At 46.3% G+C, this 14,011-nt stretch overlaps 1 protein-coding gene across 5 annotated transcripts in view; it reads left to right on the forward strand.

Moving 5' to 3' along the window:
* The window catches only part of RALGAPA2 (Ral GTPase activating protein catalytic subunit alpha 2), a 1,907,250-nt gene that overhangs the window by 1,214,692 nt on the left and 678,547 nt on the right, over nucleotides 1-14,011 (forward strand). For all 5 annotated transcript variants that reach the window (XM_078649331.1, XM_078649327.1, XM_078649328.1 and 2 more), the window contains one exon: nucleotides 4,944-5,127. In XM_078649331.1, the coding sequence (XP_078505457.1) occupies nucleotides 4,944-5,127 (184 nt within the window). The remainder of the gene's footprint in view (nucleotides 1-4,943; nucleotides 5,128-14,011) is intronic.

Consider the following 14,011-nt stretch of genomic DNA (forward strand, 5'->3'; position numbering starts at 1 on the left):
CGTCACTTCTGGGATGGGACTGTCATATGGGAGAGGTGGAGATCACAGCACTCTGGTCTTCTGCGGAATCTGGGCCCCACATCAAAATGCTAGAATTCTGAGCGATCAGATTGGCATTGAAAGCCTTTCTACCCTCCATCAAAGGAAAGCTAGTTCAAGTGCTCCCAGCCAACACTACCGCCATGTGGTACTGCAACAAACAGGGCGGATTTGGGTCATGGGCTCTTTGTCAAGAGGCCCTCCCTCTCTGGACATGGCTGGATCAGCAGGGCATATCCTTGGTGGTTCAACACTTGGCAGATTCCCTGAACGCCAGGGCAGACAAACTCAGCCATCAATGCTTAGCGTATCACGAATGGTGTCTCCATCTGGAGGTGGCGCAGGGTCTCTTTCAGCTAGTGGGGAAAGCCTTTAATAGATCACTTTGCCTCTGCAGAGAACATGCAATGTCAGCAGTTTTGTGCACTGGAATTTCCAAAGCGGCTCTTCCTCTGAGACAATTTTTGTCTTGAGTGGAGCTCAGGCCTCCTGTACGCCTTTCCGCTCATACCACTTCTGCCCAGAGGTCTCATAAAGATCAGGAATGACTGTGCCCAAGCTATCCTTGTGGCTCCGAACTGGGCATGTTGAGTCTGGTATCCCGAGCTTTTGCACGTGACCACCCATCCTCCTATAAGGCTGCCCCTTCAGGAGGGTCTTCTGTTTTCAGTAACATGGGAGGGTCCTCCACTCAAACCTTTCAACTGTGCATCTTCTTGCGTGGAGAGTGAACGTTGGCAGTTGATCGTTTTTGACCTACCTCCTGAAGTCTGTAATGTTGTTCTGGCAGCGAGACATCCCTCCACTAAGACGGTATACACCTGCCGGTGAAAGAAATTTGTAATATATTCTACAGAGAAGTCTATTGACCCTCTTTCTGCTTCCCTTTCTGATATTTTGCTTTTTATTTTGACCCTTTCAAAGCAGGCTGTGCTTTTGGGCACCTTGAAAAGGTATCTTTCAGCTTTGTCTGCTTTCTGAGGCTGCCAGAACAAACCTCCTTATTTAAATCACCCATTATACATAGATTCCTGAAAGGCTTTTTACATATGTTCACACCTGCCATTTCATTATGTCTCAGTGGGACCTTAATTTGGTACTCACTTTCCTCATATGCGCTTCTTTTGAAGCCTTCATAATTGTCTCCTCTGGCTGCTCACCATCAAAACTTCCTTATTTTTTTTTGCTATACACATTTTATTGTTTTGTAACCCAAGAAGATGAAAAATTACATCAAAGTGACACGTTAATAGCTTGTTATAGAAAAGGATATAGCGTTTGATCAAAGCAGCGAAAACCAGAAATCACAATATATATATTTACTCAAATCAGCATCCAAGTCCCAATGGCAGGCATGATCTTAAGCGAATTGGCCCAACAACTCCCTCCAGTCTCGACCATGTTTGTCGGGGCAGCTCTATGCCTTGTAGACAGGTTTCTCTTGCTGTGCACACCAATCTACTCCCCGGCACCATAACAAAATAGTTGGTGGACCAGAAGATGCCCATCGAGCGACAATATCACGTTTGGACACCAGGAGGGCCGTACCTAGAAACAAACAGCCTTCTTAGTGATAATTACATTTGCTAGGAGGGTGAGTGTGCTGCAAGCTTTATCCTCCAAGCCCCTCTCTCTGATGATATTCCATGACGAATTGTTGCATCGCATTAGGGCCTCTTTTCTTCTGAAAATCTGTCACCTTGCTCCCTTTCTACGCTCCTTGCATCCCTCTAAAGAAGAGGAGCAACTCCACCGTCTGGACACAAATAGAGCATTGTCATTCTACCTTGACCGCACAAAAGAGTTCGGGGTACACAACCAACTCTCTATAGGATACGTTGGACCGAAGGAAGGTCAGGCGGTGCAGAAGAGGACTATCTCACGATGCGTCGTTCTTTGCATCAAGATTTGCATTCTCTGGCAAAGAAGCAGCCTCCTGACTGGTTAAGGGCTCATTCCACCAGAACTAAGGCTGCTACCACTGTGCTGCAACATGGAGTCCCAGTCCTTGACATCTGTCAGGTGGCAGCGTGGGCATCCCTACACACGTTTACCAAACATTACTGCCTAGACAGCCAGGTCAGCAGGGGCGGCCTTTTTGGCCGCTCAGTCCTGCAGGACATCTTAATATAAAAATTGTCCGCAGTCCCTCCTCCGGGGATGGTATTGCCTAGGTATCTGTTAAGAGGTAAGGGATCTGCGGCTAGATGTCTGTATCAGATGGGCAAGTTACTTGCCTTCGGTAACAAACGCCTTATCTGGTAGAGACATGATAAAGCCGCAGACTCCTTATCGACTCACCTATCCTCTTGCGGACAAGCTTCCGGGGTCAGGGTTGTTCTTTTTCAGGGTCCTAGTTTCTTAAAAATATACCAATGTCAGTACTCTTCATGGTTCCGCATTTCTGGCATGGAAAGTCTTAAAAAGAAACTGACGTCAGCGTGTTGTGGTGGCGCCTATATGAGTGATGCTGACGTCACTTCCAGCGCTGCTGACAATGTCACATGGAACCTACTGACACCACCTACCGGCACGCAGGGGTACTGCTCTAAGGAAGATCTTCTGGATTCAATCTGACGCCTGGGAAATTCGAAGGTAAGATATCTGCGGCTAGATCATGTCTCTACCAGATAAGGCATTACTGAAGATAAGTAGCTTGTCCGACAATGCAATAGCTTGTCCGACAGTGCACTACCACACCATGCATACTCCACCACTCCAGTCTATGAAGGTCTCCTCCAGTGTATGCCGCTCTACACCCTCCATGACACTATACGCCTCTCCATACCACTCTACTACTCTCTAATCCACTCTAAACCGCTCTACTCCCCTTTACACCTCTCCCTGACTCTCTGCTCTGACACACTACTCTATGACACTCTAATGTACTCCACCCTACTCCACTTTATGCTACTTCACTTTACAACACTCTAGTACACTCCACTCTATGGCACTCCATTCTATGACACTCCATTCTATGGCGCTCCGCTTTACGACTCTACCCAGTCACTCCATTCTATGCCACTCTATAACACTCTACTCTGACACTCTACTTTATGGCAATACACTCTACTACACTCTGCACCCCCTCCACTCCACTCCATGACACATCATTCTTCGACACTCTGCTCTGTTCTACTCCACTCTACCAACTCCATCTATGCCACTCCACTCTGACATTTTACTCCATTGTTTGCCCCTCCACTGTTTGCCCTCCCCTCTACTGCGCTCCTCCACTCGTGTCGATGACACTCCACTTCACTCCACACCACTCTGCCTCACAATACCTCACTCCATCACGACACCCTCCTCTACGACACCCTCCTCTACGACACCCTCCTCTACGACACCCTCCTCTACGACACCCTCCTCTACGACACCCTCCTCTACGACACCCTCCTCTGCGACACCCTCCTCTGCGACACCCTCCTCTGCGACACCCTCCTCTGCGACACCCTCCTCTGCGACACCCTCCTCTGCGACACCCTCCTCTGCGACACCCTCCTCTGCGACACCCTCCTCTGCGACACCCTCCTCTGCGACACCCTCCTCTGCGACACCCTCCTCTGCGACACCCTCCTCTGCGACACCCTCCTCTGCGACACCCTCCTCTGCGACACCCTCCTCTGCGACACCCTCCTCTGCGACACCCTCCTCTGCGACACCCTCCTCTGCGACACCCTCCTCTGCGACACCCTCCTCTGCGACACCCTCCTCTGCGACACCCTCCTCTGCGACACCCTCTGACACCCCACTCTGACACCCCACTCTGACACCCCACTCTGACACCCCACTCTGACACCCCACTCTGACACCCCACTCTGACACCCCACTCTGACACCCCACTCTGACACCCCACTCTGACACCCCACTCTGACACCCCACTCTGACACCCCACTCTGACACCCCACTCTGACACCCCACTCTGACACCCCACTCTGACACCCCACTCTGACACCCCACTCTGCGTCACCCCACTCTGCGTCACCCCACTCTGCGTCACCCCACTCTGCGTCACCCCACTCTGCGTCACCCCACTCTGCGTCACCCCACTCTGCGTCACCCCACTCTGCGTCACCCCACTCTGCGTCACCCCACTCTGCGTCACCCCACTCTGCGACACCCCACTCTGCGACACCCCACTCTGCGTCACCCCACTCTGCGTCACCCCACTCTGCGACACCCCACTCTGCGACACCCCACTCTGCGACACCCCACACCACTCTACTCTACCCCTGTCTACAATACTCCACCCCTGTCTACAATACTCCACCCCTGTCTACAATACTCCACCCCTGTCTACAATACTCCACCCCTGTCTACAATACTCCACCCCTGTCTACAATACTCCACCCCTGTCTACAATACTCCACCCCTGTCTACAATACTCCACCCCTGTCTACAATACTCCACCCCTATCTACAATACTCCACCCCTATCTACAATACTCCACTAACTTTTAGCCATGCTGAACAGCAGCCACGTTGGTGTACAACATGGCTAAAACACATTGGCAAAGGCTATATCTCTTACATGGGCGCGACCTATTGACTTTGCCAATGCTTGTTCTTTGTGAAGTAAAAACAAAAAGCAAAAGTTGGGAAGATTCAAACATACTCAGTGGATTGTCTTCCCTTTGAACTATTCGTAGGTGGACGAACAGTAGGATGCAGAATAGGATACTTGCTCAGATTTCTATTCAGAGATTATTTGTAGTCCTCAAATTCAGAAAAGCATGGAGATCTCAGCTGTGTATTTGCATTGCACAGATTTCAGACTTGCCTTAACATTTTCAGGAATCTAGCTGATGATTTCAGTTCAAATGTCTGATGCAGCCAGCACACACTCATCAGTTGATAAAGATATATATTATGAACGACATTGCTATACTTTTTTTCTGGCAGGTACTGCACTGCTGTGCCTATGGTTCAACGACGTATACCCAGCAAAGTCATTACACCCTGAGTCTTGCAGATCTCACCTCCATTGATTATGATCCATTTTTGCCTTTGGGAAATGTTAAGAATTCAGAACCAGCTCAGCCATATTCATCTGCAGATTTCAATAACTTGCTCACTGTTGCTGAAGGTGAGTACCTCAAGAGTTACATATTTCTTGAATATTAAAAATAATTGAAGTTGAATTGGAATATTCTTGCAGGGGGTATGTGTTTTGAGAAAGTTGTGCGTTCAGGCAACCCGCCAGTGTGCTTACCTGCAATTCTCATGACATTTGTAATTGACGGAAAGAAATTTAGTTTTTTAATCTGCTTGTAGCCTGGATGTGTTACTTCTAAGACCCATGAACGGGAGCTAGTATGTATATTGATATATATTTATTTATATTCATAAAAAGCTGTATGTGTAGGTTATTAGCAGCAGCATATGCTGCTGTGTGTTTATGTTGTTCTCTGGTCATATCTCGGTCAGCTGCTTTGGTGCTTAGATATCAGATCTACAGGTATCGTAGTTAAGGATGTACTTCTGAAACTAACTTTTTTATTCAGATATATTCGCCTTTTCAGGTGTGATTTATTCTTGTTCAATATTAATACTGTCAATGCTTTCTTAAATAATAAATTGCATGAACATTGTGGGTGTGGTAAAACAATAATGAAATGAGATGCAAGTTTTTTTTTTTATTGAAACAAAGCATCATTGAAATTCACAGTACAGAGGAGATCATCATATCAGTTATAAAACATTCGGGGGTACAGGGTATAGGCATGCACATGATATCAGAAACTTGATGGGGGTACATCAAAAACAGCGTCTCTAGGTGGCACACAGATCTCTCCTCTATATCTATTCCAAAGTCCCATATCAAAGCCCACTTTCGAGGGCGGTCTCTGGCCATTGTGGAAAAGTAAATTTTGCCATGTTCTGTGTCCCTACGCCCCATCCATCATATGTTATGTATGCATGACCAATATGCATATGTTATTCCCCATTTCTGATTAAAGACGCAATTACAGTTGTGTCCACCTCTAATATGTTAAATTTCCAGTCCTCGTGAATACTACGAATATCAGGCCTATGTAGGTAATGTTGCCACGTTTCTCAGTGTGCACGTTATTCCATTATAAAGTCCCCGTTTCTAGGCCTCAAAAGGGCCCGGACCACAGATTCAGCTCCTGTCTCCCGAAAGCCTCGCTAAGGAGCGATACAGCCCCCACCTGTATCCTCGACCCTTCACTTACTTCCTGCCTTGCAGTGCCCGGTGCACCCCGGCTCTGCCTCTGAGTCTGCCAACAGTATGTTATAGTTCCAGCTATCAGTTCAGTCCTCCTCCTCTGCATTCCTAAGCTACTGAACTGCATCAATAGTTTCCGTCATTGTCTAGCCTTCTCGGCTCCACGTTAGAGAAATACTGTATTTAATGGTCATTTAATATTCTTCTTCACGCACTACATGTAGAATAATGCATGGTCCAGTCTTAGAGTCAAGTTAGCCTCTCCCCTCATAACTTCTAGTTTATATCAACATGTTCCCTAAACATTAGATACCAGATAGGGTTTAGGTACATGTCGCTCCGACCTTCCAGACTCTAGTCTCTGCTCCTAGCACAGAGTTCGTAGCCCCAGCTTCTCCTAGTAACACGTCATTGCCAGTTTTTGCGCACCATTAGGTTAGAGGTCCCGGCTCCTTAGGTAGCCCCCTCCTATGTGTCCGCCCATCCATGACATATTCTGTTACGTTTTACATCACATGTCTATGTATACTCCCAGTTACACCTCTTTTTTCTGTTATCTCTCGCGACTGCTACACGTCACGCCTTCTGCTCCACCCACTGTTACGCCTACTGCAATGTAATGCTATGTGTTTGCGCTATGTATATAAATCAATGTTATGTTATTAAATGTTAGCGCGCTCATCCCAGACCTAGCCCCAGCAGCTGCTGGGCCCCAGTTGTCCTGCTGGGTCACCCTATGCAGGTTGTCCTGATCCTGTCCTTATGCTGTAATAAACCTGCAGAAACTCCTACTACCTCGAATCTTGACTCTTATTTATTGAGCTATCTGTTATTCATTTATACATCCAAAAATAGGGTATTATTTATTTATTTACCACATAATGGCGCCCGAATAGGGACTTGCCCTTTCCCCACGCGTCGGTGAAGCCACGCCGACCCCCTGACCCTCTGCAGTCGTGACGGAACCATATTGGCCAAGTGCAGATATTTCTGCTTCAAGTATCCCTCAGGCCCACGGAGGAGACGGAGGAGGCGGTCCAGCATCCGAACGAGACGGTGGAGGAACGCGGCGAGTCCCGACCAGAGCCCAAGCCGAGAGTCCAAGGTCCGAGGTATCCGGAGGCCCACCCGTAACTGAAGTCCGAAGTCCGAAGTCCGTCGTAGTCCAGTCCCGTTCGAGGCCTTCCGTTCCGTGCTGCCCGGTGAGTACCATTGCTGGGGTAGTGTCTAGACAGGGTCAGTCTAAATTGACTCCTGGTCCGTGGGTTGGTGGTACCCAAGCTCACAAACGAAGTATTCACCTAGGTGGATACGGGTCTTGATGTGTTCCTTTATGGGACCGGTATGTTCCGTACTGTTATAGCAGTGCATCCAGTAATTCTAGTCTGTTCCGTTCTCGAGAATTCTGTTCTGTTTCTGTTTTCAGTATTTTCAGGTAGTATTCTGTTCGAACTGTTATGTTATGATATTGTTTAATGTATTTCCAATGTCGTGGTATGCCTGAATTGTTTTCCCAATTGTTATTGTTTTTCGTGTATTGTATTGTGTTCCGATTCAAGTTTAGAATGCCGCTCTTTTCCAAGTTACGTCAGTTAAGAACTAGAAAGGGTCTGCTGGAAGCAGCAGTTCCTGTTCCGCCGAGGGACAGTCCAGGTCACTTTATGTATCAGAAACATGGCATAAGCGCCATATTGTATCTAGATTTATGGGTAGAATATACCAAACAGTTAGAAGAAAAGTATAGATGGCCCGTATCGGGTACATGGGATGCCGAATGTATCATGCGAGTAGAAGAAGCATTATGGAAAAAGAAAGCCAGACAGTCACAGAAAGATGCCATCGAGTTATGGCGTAAGGAAGCGCATAGAAGAACGGAAAAGGAAGTCAGAAAGTCAGAGTTAAGTAGAGAATCCCAAGAACGAGCCCAAGAAAGAGAATTAATCGAGATAGGTGAACAAGTCAAAGTCGAACAGTCAGACAGACAGAGGCATGCCCTTATTAAGGGTATGTATCCTCTCCTTGCCGAAGGCTTGCCAAAAGCGACCCCAGAGGCACCCAGTAATTTCCCGCCACCATTAGTTCCGACCAAGCTACGTCACAAACCGACCGCAGCTGATATTTTTATTTTGTCCTATTTGGACGACACAGTTCCAGAATATGCAAATCCAGTTCGCGCTCCACCTGTCCCTGTAAATCAGGCATTTCCCGTTCCTCCAGACACCGGAGTACCTGTTACGGTACCCCCGGGTCAGCCTGCCATACAAGTTCAGCCCACGTTACAATTACCGACCCTGCAAGCACGAAGAATGTCAGTCGACGATTCTAGTATAGGGGCCGCAGGGGGAGGTCCTCCTCAAACCCCGCCGCCACACAAACGTTTATCAGCACTCGAATTACATGCTCAAGCATCACAGCGTACTCCTAAAAGTAATAAGTCTGTTACAGAAATCAGACAAGCCCTTGCCGAATGTGTTTATGATCCAGTTCCAGGCGAATATAATATGGTTTTATATTCCGTACGCGTAAGAAGGGTGACCGAGTATCTAGTCACCTTACCAAATATGAAAGAAGATCTAGACAGAATATATCGTTTCATCCGTACAGGGGATGATCCAGAAAGTATTGGTGAGATTATGTCTCAAAGGAAAGCCGAGATTCAGCTGATGATATTAAAGTTCCTGATCAATTGTCTAATAAGAGAACAAGATTACCCGTCTAAAGATCCCGCCGAAATGAGAATCCTGACAAGGTGGAGTGATAATATAGCCGAGGGTAAGCACAAGACCATTAGTGCCATGGAAAGTATGTACAAGAAAATTCGTAAAGAAATAGTAAGGTTACACGAACAGCGTAAAGCAGCACAAGTAAGCGAGAAAGAAAGTATCTCTGATCCTGAAGAGGAAGACGAGAATCCGGCCAGAATAGCATATGTAGGAAAATCCAGATTTCCAGATCGCCATTTACGTCCAGAACCTAAGTCTATTTTTCATCATCCAGCACCAGAACGGGAGCCTTGTTCCCTAGAACAAGTATTTCAAGCTACCGATCACTTTCTGAAATCACGAGTCGGTTATAACGAGTTAAGCACCATGCATGAACAAGAACTAGCCCGATCAGCAGTCCGATGGATTACTGATTCTACCACTTTTCCAGACGAAATAGTGGCACAAATGTTTCTGAAACTGCCCCCAGCCGAGCAACGACTGGTGGGTATGTATATGATCCAGCACCTCATTACCCTGTATGAGGGTCAACATTCTGATCCAGGCCCGTTACACGATATTCTGAACGAGTTACTCCAGTACAGATGGGGAGGTCTAGGTACCGATTTAATTAGTGTCATTCTAGAACAGCGCCACAAGTATAGAACGTTCCTGAACCCGCATTTTGTTCATGTCTCACCCCCAGAAAGTAAACCATTCTACATAGACAGACAGAATCCGTTACGAGAAGTCCACCCAGTCAGAGGAACGGGTGGCGAAATGCAACGAGTGTTTGTATACACTCCAATCACAAAGATGGAACTCCTCGAAATGAAAAAGTTAATTCCCTGTCATGACAAAGATCCAGCAGGGTTCCATAGAGAATTAAAAGACATACTCCGTATGGGAGAATACACTTATCCAGACATCATTAAAATGTTAAAGGTCCTGCTACCCGCAGGGGTGTATGAAAAGTTAAAGGAAAAAGAATGGGAGGTGGGAGAGAAAAAGATCGATTGGGCAGCTCTAGAAGCTGAAGACAAGGCACGAGTACCAGGTACCGGTCTTGGAGATAAATGTAAAGAATTACCAGAATTATTGATTCAAGTTTTACCCAGATTATTGACAACTAGGAAAGAAGACTGGGATGCAATCTCAGCCTGTAAACAGAAACAAGATGAAGACATTAGTGATTTTTATTCTAGATTCGAGAAATGTTTCAGTATTAACAGTGGTCTCAGGACAAGTAGTGAGTCATACCCTCATCTTTTCGTTACCAAATTAGTCGAGAATTCAAGCCCACAAATTAAAAATCGAGTTTTGAAAGTCGAAAGCACCTGGCAAGCAAATACTCCGTCCCAGATGCTCCAGATGCTCCAGTATCACCAGAATAGAATCAGAGAAGAGCAAGAACACGAAAGAAAACGTATGAAAGACACGAAAATGAAAGTGCTAGTTGCACAATCTATTCCTCAAGATAGTCAGAAGAGGGGTCCGAATCAAGCTAGTCATCCTGCGGCTCCCGTTAAAGGGAACTGCAATTATTGTAAACAGCCAGGTCATTTTATAAACGAGTGTGCAGTCCTGAAACACAATATAGCTACTGGTAAGACTAAAGAAAGACCACGTCCGCCGAGACAAGAACTAGTTTCACAGATTCCTCAGTCACAGAATGCACAACAGACAGTTACAGTACCGCAGCCTATTGCTGCAACACAGCATGTTACATCGCAGATGTACCAGTATGCACAGTCCGAGTATCCAGAGTATCAGTCATATTCATGAAACAGCCTAGAGAGGGAGGTAGGCTTGCCTCTCATCGAGATACCTGTAGACCAAGAAGGTCCCTATGTTCACAGCCAAGTATTAGGGAAAGACAGAAAATTTTTGATCGATACAGGGGCAAGTAGGACTACAATTAGTCACGCCGAAGTTCCAGGGGCTCCGCTCTCAGGCTCAAGAAATGTTTCCCTTGGATTTTCAGGAAAACCCATAGTTAATGAGATTTCAAAGCCAGTTACTCTAGAAGTAGGTCCATTGTCCCGTACTACTGATCTGTTACTTACTAAGTCATGTCCAGAAAATCTGTTAGGCATTAAGACATTGAAAGAGTTAGGTGCAGTTATTTGCTGTTCCCCAGAGGGAATACGTCTGTTCCTACGTGACTTTAAGGGTCACTATGTATTACAAGATTTTGATTCAAGATTGTCTAATGTTCCGCAGCAGTTATGGGCGCAAGGTCCAACTGATGTAGGTTACATGCAAATCACACCCTATCGTGTGACTCTCAAGCCAGGTGTAGTGTTACCACGAATCAGACAGTACAGATTGCCACCTGAGGCTGTAGCAGCCTTATCCAAAATTATTGACGAGCTCATGGCTCAGGGAGTAGTTGTAGAAACTGACTCCAATGTATGCAATTCTCCAATCATTCCAGTCATGAAACGTACTGATCCAAATGCACCCCCAGTATATCGATTAGTGATTGATTTACGAGAGCTTAATAAATGTATTATTCCTCAGTACCCAGTTGTCCCAGACATTTCTTCCCTGTTAACAGCCATTGATTCCGAAGCCATGTTTTTCACTGTTATTGACCTTAAAAATGCATTTTTTAGTGTTCCAATTCATCCAGACAGCCAGTTTCTTTTCGGATTTTGTTTAAATGGAAGGAGCTATATGTTTACACGCGCTCCTCAAGGTTTCACAGAAAGCCCTAGTATTTACAGTCAAGCACTCAAGAGACAACTAGACAACATTCACATGCCAACTGACACTGCCCTGCTCCAGTATGTCGATGATCTACTGATCACAGCCCGTTCTGAACGTGACTGCGAGCGAGCATCACTTACAGTTCTGTATTTTCTAGCCGAGATGGGGCACAAGGTGTCACCTTCGAAGCTTCAATTCTGTGTCCAGCAAGTGGTATACTTAGGACACTTGCTGTCCAAGAGGGGTAGGCAGTTGACACCCGACCGTATCCAGTTAATAGCGAGTCTTCCCCAGCCCAGAACCCAGAAGGAGGTACGTGCTTTTATCGGCCTTACTTCTTATTGTAGACAATGGATTCCCCAGTATGCATTTCTAGCCAAGCCACTGATACAGTTAACGACACAGGAGGCAGCCGTATCGACTGTCCTCCCTTGGACATCTGAACATACACTTAGTTTCAACGAGTTAAAGAAAGCCCTATGTCAAGCTCCAGTTCTAGCTACACCGAACTACAGTAAGCCTTTTATACTTTTCGTTACAGAACGCGAAGGTACAGCATTATCTGTTCTCACACAAGATCAAGCAGGACAATACAAGCCCTGTGCTTATTTTTCGAGCACGTTAGATCCAGTCGCCCAGGCGTTGCCTGCGTGCCTCAAGTCAGTCGCAGCCACAGCACTAGCTATCAGACAAAGTGATTCCATAGTTTTAGGACATTCCCTGACAGTACAAGTTCCACATTCAGTAGAAGTTCTTTTAAACCGAACACAAACTCAGCACTTGACAATTGCACGTTTAACAGGTTATGAATTGACACTGTTCCAGCCACACATAGAAATTAGACGCTGCAACGTCCTGAATCCTGCTACACTGTTACCATCAGTTAGTTCAAATCCAGACCCACATGATTGTGTGGAATTAGTTGATATTACGACTAAGCCAAGACAAGACCTGACAGATATTCCGTTATCAGATCCTGACCTGACACTTTATGTGGACGGTTCATGTATGAGAACTAGTACAGGAGAACTAGTCGCCGCGTATGCAGTGACTACTGACATTGAAGTTATTGAAACACACCGTATTGATACCCTGTCCGCTCAAGCAGCAGAGCTAGTTGCTCTGACACAAGCCTGTGTACACGCCAAGAACCTGAAAGTTAATGTTTACACAGATTCACGTTACGCATTCGGAGTTGTACACGACTTCGGAGTGCTCTGGCAGGAGAGAGGTTTCATGACTTCTCATGGAACCAAGATTCAGCATGGTCTCCTTATTCAAGCCCTGTTAGATGCCATACATTTACCGACATCTATTGCTATCATGAAGTGCAAAGCACATACGAAAGTTACTGACATTATTTCCCAAGGTAATGATTTAGCAGACCGCACAGCCAAGCTTACAGCACAGACTCCAGACATTCCAGTTAATCAGACACAGACACATATTCCAGATCCGATTACATGCATGACAGTTAAGGACCCTACTCAAGATGTCATAGATATCCAGTTACATGCTACTCCCGATGAGATCAAGAAATGGTCTGTACAAGGAGGGGTCCAGACAGATCAAGGATGGTTAACGAAGGGTAGAGCCACATGGTTTCTCCCCGATTCTATGGTTCAAGTCATTATCAATACCGCACATAGTCCAGCACATTTAGGAGAAAAGGCTATGTTAGACAGTATCCAGAACATTTGGTTCAACAAACATTTACGAGCTGCAGCCAAGCAGAAAGTCCGTACTTGTATGATATGTTGTCAGTTTAATCCAGGTAAAAGTGTCCCGGTGGAACAAGGTGGTTTCCAGCCCCCTGACCACCCTTTTGAGGTCCTCCAGATGGATTATATTCAAATGGAGCGATGTCGAGGTTTCAAGTATGTCCTTGTAGTAGTATGCGCTTTGTCCAGATGGACAGAAGCATATCCAGTCCCAGATTACACAGCCGCGACCACTGCCAAACAGTTGGTTCGTGAATTCTTCCCTAGATATGGACTCCCTAGAGTCGTATATTCTGACAACGGTCAGCCATTCTCATCCGAACTTATGAGACATGTTTCCCTGTTGTTAGGGTACCAGTGGAAGTTCCATTGTGTACGCCATCCAGAAGCAGCTGGACTAGTCGAGAGGCATAATCAGACTCTGAAAATCCGTATAGCAAAAGTCTGTAAAGACAAAGGTGTGGACTGGTTAGTAGCTTTGCCAGTCGCTCTGTTCTACATGCGTATGGTCGCACATTCCAGATCAGGTCTGTCCCCGTATGAGGTCGTTTTCGGCCGCCCCCCTAACATGTGGGGTACTCCTAGACCCCAAAGTATTACCGATGTTTCATGTAATATGCTGACAGATTACCTAGCTTCCTTGAT

This window comes from Lissotriton helveticus, chromosome 6, assembly GCF_964261635.1.
Source record: "Lissotriton helveticus chromosome 6, aLisHel1.1, whole genome shotgun sequence".
In the NCBI taxonomy this organism is placed as follows: Eukaryota; Metazoa; Chordata; class Amphibia; order Caudata; family Salamandridae; genus Lissotriton; species Lissotriton helveticus.